This window comes from Spea bombifrons, chromosome 1, assembly GCF_027358695.1.
Source record: "Spea bombifrons isolate aSpeBom1 chromosome 1, aSpeBom1.2.pri, whole genome shotgun sequence".
NCBI classification, from domain to species: domain Eukaryota; kingdom Metazoa; phylum Chordata; class Amphibia; order Anura; family Pelobatidae; genus Spea; species Spea bombifrons.
In genome coordinates, this window is record NC_071087.1 from 24,788,490 (window position 1) to 24,801,346 (window position 12,857).

General features: G+C 36.9%; 1 protein-coding gene across 1 annotated transcript; it reads right to left on the reverse strand.

The window, feature by feature from the left end:
- Window positions 1-5,929: 5,929 nt before the first annotated feature.
- FGF20 (fibroblast growth factor 20) lies at window positions 5,930-8,818 on the reverse strand. Its single transcript, XM_053458895.1, has 3 exons — window positions 8,542-8,818; window positions 6,519-6,622; window positions 5,930-6,175 (listed from the first exon to the last, which is right to left on the reverse strand). Exons 1-3 carry the CDS (start codon window positions 8,816-8,818, stop codon window positions 5,930-5,932), a joined length of 627 nt encoding a protein of 208 aa, XP_053314870.1.
- Window positions 8,819-12,857: the final 4,039 nt, after the last annotated feature.

A 12,857-nucleotide genomic window follows, 5' to 3' on the forward strand; every position in this document is an offset into this window, starting at 1 on the left:
GCAGAAGTGGCAGAGGTAGGCTGATTTGGGGGCAGAGGTGGCACATGTAGGCTGCTAAATGGGGCAGAGTTGGCACAGGCAGGCTGTTTCAGGGGCAGACTTGTCACAGGCAGACTGTTTGAGGGGCAGCGGTGGCACAGGCAGGCTGCTTCAAGGGCAGCAGTGGCACAGGCAGGTTGCTTCAGGGGCAGCGGTGGTACAGGCAGGCTGCGAAATAGGCAGCGGTAGCACAGTTAGGCTGCTAAAAGGGCAGCGGTGGCACAGGCAGGCTGTTTTAGGGGCAGTGGCCTACCATGTCAATGCCTGGCTTAGTGTACAATAATAGGGATAATTTTGCACTACCGTCAATGTCTGGTTCAGTGTATAGTGGTGGGAATTACACTGTACCAAATCTGTTCAGTAAATGTTATTTACTTAAATTAATAATTTAAATAATAATTTATTTTTCCAGATTTCAATTTTTTTCCAGTCGGGATACAGATAAAAACTTGTGAAATAAATATTCTTGTCAACATTATTTTTTTGAGTGTGTGTGGGGGGACCACATACAGGATCCGCCCCGGGGGCCAAATACTCTAGGTACTCCCCTGAGGGATCCTGTATAGAGATGGGTAAGCAATGAAAAAGTGACATACCTTGTGCACATCTTACTCATGCGCATATTGGTAAATGTATAAAAATAGTATATTATTATTTTGCTAGCTAAATACATTTAGCAAATAATGACCTCAGTCCACCGTGCACAGTCCAGCGTGGGACCTAATTTATTGTGTTGTAATATTTCTGTGAGGGTGAATGGGTTATGCTACTCTATAGGGGGATTAAGGGGTTACACAGTGATATATCTCCTGTGGGACTGAATGGATTAAACTGCTGTTTACTCCTGTGTTAATGGTGGTACTAAAATGTGTCTAAAGCAAGATGATGGTGTGCGCTGTGCAGTGTAAGATATGTCTATGTTATGGCCTCTTGCTTAAAGTGATGAAGTTTTCTTGATGCTTCCTCGGAAGGATACCTAGTTTTTCTCACAGGACTGACCCTCTGCATCTTATTAAATAAATTAGTAGTAATCCCTCTGCACTTTATCCTGACGACAGTTCCTTTTTAAATGTGCTTAGGTGGCTTTAACGTTTTAAAGACTATGAAGTAAAGACTCATTAAAACACTAAAGTTTTCTATTATGTATTCAGTCCGAATGATTACTTATTTATTATGTTTGTTTGAACAACATGGATAAAGGATATATTAGCAAGCCACCTTATTTACAAAAGCCTACAAAATACTAAGAATTTTTTTTATTTATTTAAAAAAAAAAAACACAATTAATCTTTATTGTTGCTGAAAAAAATATACCAACTATTGTTTTTGTAGTGGCATATAGGGGGTTAAATGGGGTATACAGCATTTCTGGGGGCAAGTTGGCAAATAAAAGGAAATAAAAACAAAAAAATATTTTTCTCAATCATAGCTTTTATTAAATATGAAAAAATAGTTTACATTAATTAATATTTACTAGAAAATCTTTTTTCCTATAGGGTCGTCTTATATTCATTAATATTAATTAATATTCAGATTTCGGGGGGTCGTCTTATAATCGAGTACATATGGTATGTCATTAACAGTAGATTAGTTTCAAATGGCCCACTTTTGCATCAAGAAGGTGCCCAGTGTTATGCTCCTAATTGCTTTGATCCAACCAGTGCTTATATATGACCCATAACTCATTGTTTTAAAATGTAGGTCTGCCCCCTACTGTGTGAAAAGCATACTGCATCTCGCAAATACACAAAACATAGAAAGGAAGAGAATAGCCATTTGGTTCATTTAGTTCACCACAGATAAATTCTACCTACTGAAGTTATTTGGAGTTGCAGTCCAAACTACTGAAGGCAGCAAAATGCCCACCTCTGATCTAATTGTTAAGATATTTAGTCACAACAGGCTCTGGGGAAGACACATGTATTTATCTGCCAGTAGATCAAAGGGGCTCATTTTGCTGCTATCCATAACTTTATTGGACAGATGGAATTCAGCCTTAAAGACCTAGAACACTTAAAGTCACATTATGTGAAGTTTAAAACACTAAAAAGTAATTACATGCTCAAACCTCTATCCCCATTCTCCTAGAATTCTTTCAAGATTTTTTTTTCATTTTAACTTTTAATTTTATGAAGTTCTCAAATGGTATAAATTTAATGGAAGTAAAGAAATTCCTTTTGAAGTCTTTATGTTTCTGATATCACAGACATTTCACAAGCTGCGAACATAATAAAGAACCCATCAATAATCAGTTAGTAAAGTGGGACAGCTGACTGTCACCGTGTCTCGGCGATGTAGTGATTTATAAAAATGAATCACTGACATGCTTGGCTTGAATCAACCTTGGAAGCTTCTGGGAAGACAGGAGCTCAGAGGGTTTGGCCCTACACAAGCCACTGCGTGTTAGTGTGAACTGTCCTGTCAATGTGCGGGACCTTCCAATAATATTTAAAAACAAAAACATCAATTTCAAAGTGTTTTCCTGTTTTAATTGTAGAAGAAGCAACATTCAAAGGCTACAATTGATACATAATATCCAATAAGTTGTTATTGACCTATATATTATTAACTATATATAACTAAATGGCTAATTTGGCTAAATAGTTGTGGTTACCCCACACAAGGTATAGTAAATTCAGAGACAAAGAATGTTTCATTTCGTTCAGCAAAATCTGCCTTGAGTTATTGCAGTTTCTGTAATTAACATGCAATTAACAATTTGCATGCAATAAGAGTTTGGTGTTGGAGCCACCACTTGAAGCTAGAGGTGACAAATTTATGTCATATACCGGAATAGGATTATTAACAGACTTTAAGACACCAATTTCCCAGGCTGATTATTGGTGTAGTCACGGTAAGAATTTCAGTGCTTTATTGTGAGATTGTTTGTATACCTTACTGGGTTTTGACGTACAAAGAAAGAGGAAGAGCACATTTATTATTGATGAGCTCTATCTTAAATGTAAGAAGCCCCACCCCCGTTCACTGACCCGAGACTACCCTTCAGAAGATAACAGAGGAAGAAGGAAAAAGTGCTCCTGTGAAATCATTCTGTAGTTTTGTGTTGCTGTCACCGAAATAATGCACCCTCAAAGAGTGGGGACGCTGAGTGCTGAAGCACATAACGCATAAATATCGCCTGTCCTCTGTAGCATCACTCACAACAGAGATCCAAACTGCTTCTCGCAGTAACAAACACAGTGAGTAAGGAGCTTCATGGAATTTGTTTTTATGGCCTAGCAGCTGCACGCGAAGATTACTATGCTCAATGCCAAGCATTGGCTGGAGTCGTGTAGAGCCCAACGCTACTTCACTGGAGTAGTGGAAACGTGTTCTTTGATCAATCACGGTTTATTGAGTCTGGGTTTGGCGGATGCAAGGAGAACGCTACTTATCAGAATATATGGTGCATACTGTAAAGTTTCGTTCAAGAGGATAATGCTCTGGGGCTGTTTTCCAATGTTTGGGCTAGGCCTCCTAATTCCATTGAATTATATTGTTAATGCTACAGCATGTAAAGACATCTTTGACAATTGTATGCTTCCAACTTTTTGGCACCAGTTTGAGGAAGGCCTTTTCCTGTTCCAGCACGACCGTCACCCTGTGCACAAATCAAGGTCCATAAACATATGTTTTGACAAGTTTTGTGAGGAGGAACTCAAGTATCCCGCACAGAGCCCTGACCTCAACCCCATCGAACACCTTTAGGATGAATTGGAACGCCAATTGCGAGCCAGGCCTTCTCATCCAATATAAGTGCCTGACCCCACAAATGCTTCTTCGGCTTAATGGGCACAAATTCCCACAGAAACATTCCAAATTCGTAGAAGCATGAAGGTTATTATAGCCACAAGAGGGTGGTGGGTGGGGGGTTTCAATCATATATTAATGCCCATGGTTTTGGAATAGGATTCCCAACAAGTTCATTTAGGTTTGATGGTAAGGTGTTCACATATTTTTGGTCATGTAGTATATTTACACTTATATATATTAGAGGAGATCAACACAACCTGGCTCAAAAAAGGAACCATGCAAACACCATGTATATGATCAGTAGTTGAATAATACAGACATCATTAACAGCAGGTTAGGGTGGCCACTTTAGGGGCTGCAGGATCCTGTGTTACAACTCTGATACATGAGTTTCCATAATATGTGTATTTATAAGCATTGCTGGGCTTCTTATACAATAGAATGCACGGGCTATAAACAAGTGACAGGCTCCAATATAAGGATCATGTAAATATATTTTTTACTAAAATAAGCAAAAATCATAGATGGCTACTTAAATGTATACTGTTTAATATTCATACGCTAGAAAAGTATCATTATATATCAAAATATAAATGGGAATTTATTGTGATAATAATAGAATGATAGAAATATAGCATTTGGTGGCAGATAAGAACCATTCACTTTCAGCCCATTTATTCTGCCCATTTTTCTGATGTAAGACTCAGACCTTAAGTAGTACTTGATGTTGTCTTTATGCCTATCCCATGCATGTTTAAAATTCCCTTATTGTATTAGTCTTTGCCACTTCTGATGAGAAGCTGTTCCATTTGTCTCTTACCTCTCATTAAAGTAAAACTTCCTTACATCTAAATCTCTGACCCTTTGGTTTTAGACTATGACCTCTTGTTCTAACGTTTCTCCCCCTTTAAAATAAACTTTCCTCCCCTTAACAAACCCACTCAAGGACTAAACATGCCAAATATATTACATTCGTTTTTAAGTTATTTCCTTATTATTAGATTAATTGTGTAGCACAATGTACACAATTCTATTACAAATATGTATTTCATTGCTAGGAAACACTGCATTTCCCAGGCTTTGTTATCATTTTTGTATTTGTTACAGGTTGTGTTTCTTTAATTCATATCCTGGCCAAACCAAATGTCAGGACAATGTACCAAGTGTGCTGCCAAGTTGCAACCTTATCTTCTAAAAGATATAAAATAATGTTATTTAACATTGACTGTAATGACAAAGCCCAGTCAAGTAGCAAATGTAATTGCAAACAAAATACACCAACCAATTCATTTTTAATTAATTTTAATTTATTAATTCCCTTTAAAATGGGCACTTATAACATTTAAAATTGTTAAGGCATTCATATACATTAAAGTAATTTAAACAGCTCCCCTTGCTGATAATATTCTGAGAACACATCCTTAGCTATTCCTAATGAGGGGAGAAATCTAGGGTCTGCAGTCATCTTCTCTGTATTTTGGAGTGACAATATTACATCATATAGGGATATTTTTTTTCACATGTGTTGTTGAAGATAATACAGCATAATTTCTTCTTCAAGCCCAAAAATATATTTTCTACATGATTTTTCCATCATGCCAGTAAAAAATAGATCTCTCAAATAAATAAGTATAAAAAATAAATACATATGCATGTTAAGACCACAGGTATCAAATTCCATCTTGAGAAATGTATTTGTATATATACATAAAAAATAAATTTATATAAAACATAGAAATATAAACATATACTGAATTGCATTTTCAGTTCTGACTTTTTAGGTGACATTTAAAGTCTCATGGTGTCCTCTTTTTCATCCTCTACATCAAAAAGTTACAGTTCCTTGTACAGAGCAAAGCATAGTGATTGCTCAACAGAGGCACAGGAACTCAGTAATTTAAGGCCATTCCACGGTGATCAGTGCTTGGATCTGGGAAGCATACCCTCTGATCCTCCAGCCAGAGTATTCACATCCAGAGCCTTCTAGGATTTCACTAGAACCAAGACAAGGTTGTCCATCACAGTCCTTCTGGAAGTCTGTGGCCAAAGTTCTGGCAATATTCTTCCTTGTTTCTGCTTTCCTTGCTCGGATAGACTTGATTTTTAATAGATCCCAAAGAATCCACTATATATATGTTCAGCTGTTCCCCATGACATCTCTGTAAAGTTCGGGTACTTTTTCAGGATCCACTGGCCTGGGTAGAAAGTGGGTGAACTTCTGGTGTCTCTTTGCACGGGCACCGTCTCTAGGCGTTCCATCTTTATTAAGAGCTACAAAGTATCTTCTTCCAGAGTCTCCATGCTTATATAAATTTGATGAATAAGTATTATACCAATTTTCTTCAAAATGTTCACGGAAAATGCACTCTGAGGTCAATTTTTCCTATAAATCAAAATATATATGTTGTTAGGTCACACAGTAAAAAAATATTAATATTTAAATTAAACAATAACTATGGAAAATGCACTCTAAGGCCATATCTGTCCTATTAATAAAGACATATTAGTAAAACAAAAATAGGACAATGTTTAAGGAGATCACTGGATCGCTGCACCAGCAGAGGTCAGGCTTAGATTTGTACAAGCTGTACAATGGGGGAAATAAGGACTGTTAAACACTAATGAAAACTGATTGGGCTCCTTAACCTATTGTTGAGCCCTAATGGGTTCAAGAACAGAAGGACTTAAGCAGTAAAATACCAGCTTCTTATCTGATTATTACTCACCGATCCAAAAAGTTCTCCTTTGTCATTCATGCCAAGGTATAGACCACTGTCTACTCCTCTAATGCTGACAAGACCAATTGCAACACTGATGAACTCAAGGATGCCTGTGCAAAAAATAAGGGAAGATCTATATTAATACAGTTAAAAGGAAACTCACAAACAAGTAACCATACCTATTTAACATGGGAATGCATATTTACTTATTTGATACATTGTAGACAAAAGGTCATTATCGGTAGAAATGGTTTTTTTAAAAAAAAAAATAATATCAATTTTAATTAGCAATGGTTTTCCATTTCTTTAGTTTAATTGACCACAGCAGCAGTCATGAACATATCACACAGTTTCAATGTGCTTCTAAAATCCTTGTGAAATTAACTTGAGTTCAATAGATAATTATTTTAATTTTATTTTTCTATTTTCTTCAACTTTTAAGCAGTTTGGATAGGGAACACTTGATTGTTATACAGGTATTTAGGCTTCATTGTGATACCTTTTGAAAAGCCAGGGTTTAAAAAAATATATCTGACAATAAGCAGGTGAGCCAGTCCACAGAGAGACCACATCACACGAGAGTCTCAGTAGAATAGGGGTAGGATAAAAGAGGAGCATATGAAAGAATATGTTTGATCTCATGTTTACCTATTTGGGGATTTTTTTTTCTCACTTCGGGCACCTATTGATGGATTTAATTCTGAATAAAATTCTAACGCTTTTTGGACAACATTTACATGTGGCAAATCTTGTGTCCACTTCATAAGTATGATGCAAAATGAATTAATCTTTTGTTGTTATAGAGGATTATGAGGTCACGCATGCCCATCAGGCTATACATCTATTTTGTGTTCATAGATCTGGCTATGGGAAAGGAAATATACCACTATTTAATCACCTTCTTCAGCAACTAAGGATAAAAAAGAAGGGAGAATACAGACTACAATAGTTGGTTTGTTCAGATAAATCAGCACTAAATAAATATCCAGATCATTATTCATTCTTCCTGTCAGATAAGTATTTCCATCCTTTTCTGTTTCTGCAGTGTTTGGGGGAAAACTAAAGCTCAGGTAAGCAATGCTTAGCCTTCCAGCTTCACCAGAAATCACAGTATCCAGTTCCCAGGTTCAGTATGTGAGTTGTAGTCACACAGCAGCTGAGTTGTAACCCTGAACTATAGAATTGTTCATCGAAATGTTATCACATGATTAATAACTCAGATCAACGGATTCTGGGATATAGACTGGAGGACATGTCAGTGCATTTGGGAAAAAAATCAAATAAAAAAGCAATGATCTAGATTTAACTAAATAACCTATGTGTCAGAAAACATATTTATACAAATGCAAATATATGCATCATTTAATATATTTTAAATGATTTCATTTATTAAATGATATTATTTTTGGGGAGGACTGTAGCTTTACGCATTTCTTTCCTGCAGGTAAATTTATTTTGGGTCTGTCTGTATGTGTATGTCTGGGGACACTGTCTGCCAGTGTTTGGGGCTAGTTGTATATTAAACCCCAATGACAAAACAGTAGCCTGGCTTGGATTTGGAAGTGTGCATGAAGTTAAATAGGTGGAATCATTCAGGCATTCTAACTCTAATTACTCATTTACATACATATCAGACATGATAGTTTACGAGTTAGCCATATTTAAATAACCTCGGGTGTTGTGTGCACGTAGATTTAATCCCTTTATACAAATCAAAGGATCTTAATCCCTACAAATTGCTAAAAATATGATCAGCAATGACAGGTAGATTAATGTCACCTTTTTTTGCATAGCAATGTTTGTACTGTTCAACATTCAACTATTAAAATATATATATATATATATATATATATATATATATATATATATATATATATATATATATATATATATCGTTGTTATATTTATGTTATACTATATTACCAGTGCTACTTGTGGACAGGTGACTTTGGACCAGTCGCTATGTAGTAGATCTGGTATGCATTGTATGGTATAGTTATGAATGGAGTGCATCCGAAAGGCTACTCACCGAAGCGGCTGTGGTCCTGCCGGGTGCCCTGCACGTTACCGTCGGGGAGGATCTGCAGGTGAAACCCGGTCCTGCAGTAGAGCTGTCTGCGGCGGAGAATGCCCTGGAGATGGGCCAGATCCGAGGGGGCGCTGCGGGACAAGCGCTCAGACTGCCCCAGTGGGTCGTTGTACAGCAGGGGGGTGTCTCTGGCAGGAGGCAGCAGGTACTGAGTGCCCACCTGAGCCAAGGTGTCCACGCCGGCCAGGAAGCTACCCATTTCGGCCACTGGAGCCATGATGTAAAGGTAACGACCAAGTCCTCAGAAGGATCCCGGGAGGGCAGCGATCAAGTTACTTAGACTATTCAGGTGCTGGGAGCATTAAGTTGTGTTCTCCAGGTGTCCCAGAGGAGTGAGTGAGGGGTCGTCCAGGGAGAGGTTATATGTAGAGGGCAGAATGTATATTGCGCAAATTGACATATGGTAATGAGGCACGTTCAGACGGAGGGTCTCAAAGCACTCTCCCTTCACACCTCACAGGTCTTTGTTAGAGAAGTGTAAAGTGTCTCCCTTTCAGCGCTGGTCCATTCAGATGCAATGTAAATCACAAACATGATCTCCATAATCCAAAGCTCTCCGCAGACTCTAGGTGGAATCCAAAGGACATGTTTGGAACTTGATGGCCGCTTATTATAAAGATGCTGCCGAGGATGGTCGCCTGCAGAAGCCAAGTAGAGCAGCGATCTCCTGCTGTGATCCTGGGATCAGATCCTGAGGGGGGCCAGCAGCAGGAGGGAGCCTGTCTTGTTAGGATGCAGGAGGTGCTTGGATTGCATTGCGTAGACAGGTGCAAGTAAAGGTAAGAGGTAAAGGGGTGGGTCTACCATCTAAGACCTTCCCTGACAAACACATACAAAAAAACCCACAAAGATCTGAGATTGCTCTCCTTTTTTAAAGCCCCAATAAAACAAGGTGCTGGATCGCTTTTTTGGTCTTTTCTTCTTTTCTTTTCTTTTTTTTTTTTGCATTGTTACTGGCATCACCAGTCAGTTATTTAAAATGATGGTCCCCCTATAAAAAATATTGCACCACAGGGGGTGGCTACTGGGATCTTTTGCACCCAGATATTAATCGGGACATCAAGAACCTTGATCATATGTACCAACAATTGACATAATGATTATATATATATTTTTTTTTTTATTATTATTAATTTTTTATTATTATTTTTTTTTCATGTTAAAAAAAGGTATAGAATTTTAGAAATACAGTGTTGTGTGGAGCAGTGTTTTAAATATCCGACTCTGAGAGCCAGAGAAATTACTATAATGGGGGTTTAGTAAAAAGTCTAGTGGTAAGAAGCAATCAACAGGAAATTATTATTATTTTTATTATTATTACTTTCAATTTTATTTTTTTATATATTACCATTCTGCAGTGGTCTATAACGGGTTGCTATAGCGATTGCAAAATTTGTTAGCACTTTCTGCCAAAATGCTTGTTATACATATGTTTTTTTGTTTGTTCTGCCTAGTTTTACACATTATTATTTTCATTTTTTATCCCCCAGTGTATCTATGTTCAGCATATTTTGCATACATTTTTTCCATTCTATATTCTGTATGTAAAATGCCTTCACTGGTTAACTTTCTGGCTTTTTCATTATTTTATATGTACTTCAGTCTACTACTGATGTTCCTTAAATTGAGAAATGAAATGGAAGAAAATGTAAAAAATGCAAATAAATGACATTCCTTGGCAATATCCATCTTTCTCTATTTCTTTTTATCTTTGGTTCATTCTACAAAGTACCTACATAAGAAACAATGCCTAGATTCAAAGTTCATATTGACAGTAAATTGTGTGATTTAAGGCTAAATCACAGAGATCAAATAGATTGGGCTTTCAATTTTCTGTGAAGTGTTTAGTGTAATTCATTGACAAATGTTTTAAAGCAGGTAACGCTACACCTTTCAGTCCTGAGCATCTAAATTCTCTGTGCACCTGAACTATAAAATGCCTTCTTTAAAGTAGCAATTTAGTGAATGTGCTATTACTAACCCTGAAGCTATAAAGCTGTAAAAAAAGATAAACCAGCTCCCAAAATATCCAGGTTGTCATTGAGATAGTTGTAGCAGGTATATGTTACATTATTTATCCTTCAAATGACAGGATTCTGTCATGTGGTGGGATCTGAAATCCACCATAATAGTGATTTCAAAGCACATCTGTTTAAACACTATCACATCAGTGCAAAGCATCAGCCAATGAGTTTGTGCTTTGAACAAAATCTACTAAATTGCACTGTTAATTCAAAGAAAGTGAGATCAAAGTTACTTGGCCCTAGATGTCATTATTTAGCAAGTACTTCTGTATCCAAAATGAATTGAAAGGGCAGGTTTGTAGTTGTTTATAACTCACCCCTGGAAGTTTTATTGATATTGCTCCACATAAAAATAAATCAGTGATACTGTCTGCTTCTCTAGCGAAGGGATCTGAATGGCTGTGGCCAGCCCACTCACCTGTATGTCTGGGTTCATGTTATAATATCTTTTTCGTGACTATTGTCTTGAGAAATAGTCAAAAAACACATACATATATCAATGGAATATTGATCATTTCCAAAGTAATGTACCCTTAAAGGCTGTATGATGTGGTCTTGTCATGACCATTGTAGCACCAGTAACGTGTAGCAAACCTGGTACTGGATGAGCTTCACAATGACTGATCAGGGGCTGACAGAGAAGGAGAATAGAGTATAAACAAAAAGGGACAAGTCTATGTCTTAAAAATTACATTTCACGGCATTATATATTGTGAAGGTCTAGATGACCAATTTACAGGAACTAAACTGTATTGCTTTATTTAATTCACTTCCATTTCCCTTTAATGCTTTTTTTCCTTATTATACATTAAAGTGTATGTTGTATTTTACATATTTTATTAAGCAGTGTTCTACTTCTGTTACATGGACTAAACTAGATATGAGTCTTGATGAACTACCATTTTTGGCTATAAGCCACCAGCTAGCCTTTCTTTTTCTTTTCTATATGAGTCTGTGACATGATGATTGATTCACTTTTTTTTATTCTGATACATGATGGTGCAAATGTGATTCAATGTTGAAAAATTAGGTTTCCAAAAATGAGTTCATGGTAATATAATCCACATTGGATGTGTGATACATATATGTGAAATATATATAGTTTGGTAATGTTCTTTAAGAAAGAAAAATTGTCCAAGAAATATATGTTAACATACATTATATGGACAACAGTATTGGGACACCTGACCATTACACCAACAGGGACTTTTATGGCATTGCATTCTAAACACTTAGAAATTAATATGTAGTTTGTCCCCCTTTGCAGCTATAAAAGCTTCCACTCTTTCAGGAAGGCTTTCCACAAGAGTTTGGAGTGTTTCTGTGGGAATTTTTACCCATTCATCCAGTAGAGCATTTGTGAGGTCAGGCACTGATGTTGAAGGAGAAGGCCTGGCTTGCAATTGCCGTTCCAGTTCATCCCAAAGGTGTTCGATGGGGTTGAGGTCAAGATTCTGTGCGGCCAGTCAAGTTCTTCCACACTAAGCTCATGCACCCAGGTCTTCATGGACCTTGCTTTGCGCACTGGGGCACAGTCATGCTGGAATGGAAATGGGCCTTCCCCAAACTGTTCCCACAAAGTTGGAAGCATAGCATTGTCCAAAATATCTTGGTAATGTCTTCAGTATTTTTTTGACAATGCTATGCTTCCAATTTTGCTGCAAAGGGGGGGACCAACTACATACTAATGTCTATGTATTTAGAATGCAAAGTCATAAAAGTCCCTGTTGGTATAACGGTCAGGTGTCCCAATACTTTTGTCCACGTAGTGTATATGTGATAGTAATTGATTGCTCTTTATTTTTTCTCTCTAAAATAAGACAGCAAGTTTGTATCATGGTCTGCCACTGCGACATCAAAAGGCTCCATTATTACTACATGTCCACATTCTTCAAGTTCTCTATTACAGGTGCACTACTGACTAAACTGATGATATATTTATTGGATTGGAGCTCCCTGCGTATCAGTGATATCCCATTTCGCCTGGAGTAATATATCTTAAAAAGTGCTTCCTTAGTAAATACCTAGGACATCATTACCAGCTTAAAATATCTAGTATCATATGCTACAATTGTTTTTTATAGTGCTGGTGTGCATTTTTTTATTATATACAGATTAAGTAAGCAAATTATGTCTGTTTTTGTAGAAGAAAGCAGTCTAGTTGGTTTACGTGTAATTATAAGTGACATTACTTCATAATGATTTTTATTATCTCTGAGTTTGTTATTTATT

Coding starts and splice junctions, on each gene's coding strand:
- FGF20 (XM_053458895.1), bottom strand. CDS start 8,818: ATGGCTCCAGTGGCCGAAATGGGTAGCTTCCTGGCCGGCGTGGACACC. Junction 6,623..8,541: donor GCAGGACCACAGCCGCTTCG/GTGAGTAGCCTT, acceptor TTTTTTGCACAG/GCATCCTTGAGTTCATCAGT. Junction 6,176..6,518: donor AAGGAGAACTTTTTGGATCG/GTGAGTAATAAT, acceptor TTTGATTTATAG/GAAAAATTGACCTCAGAGTG.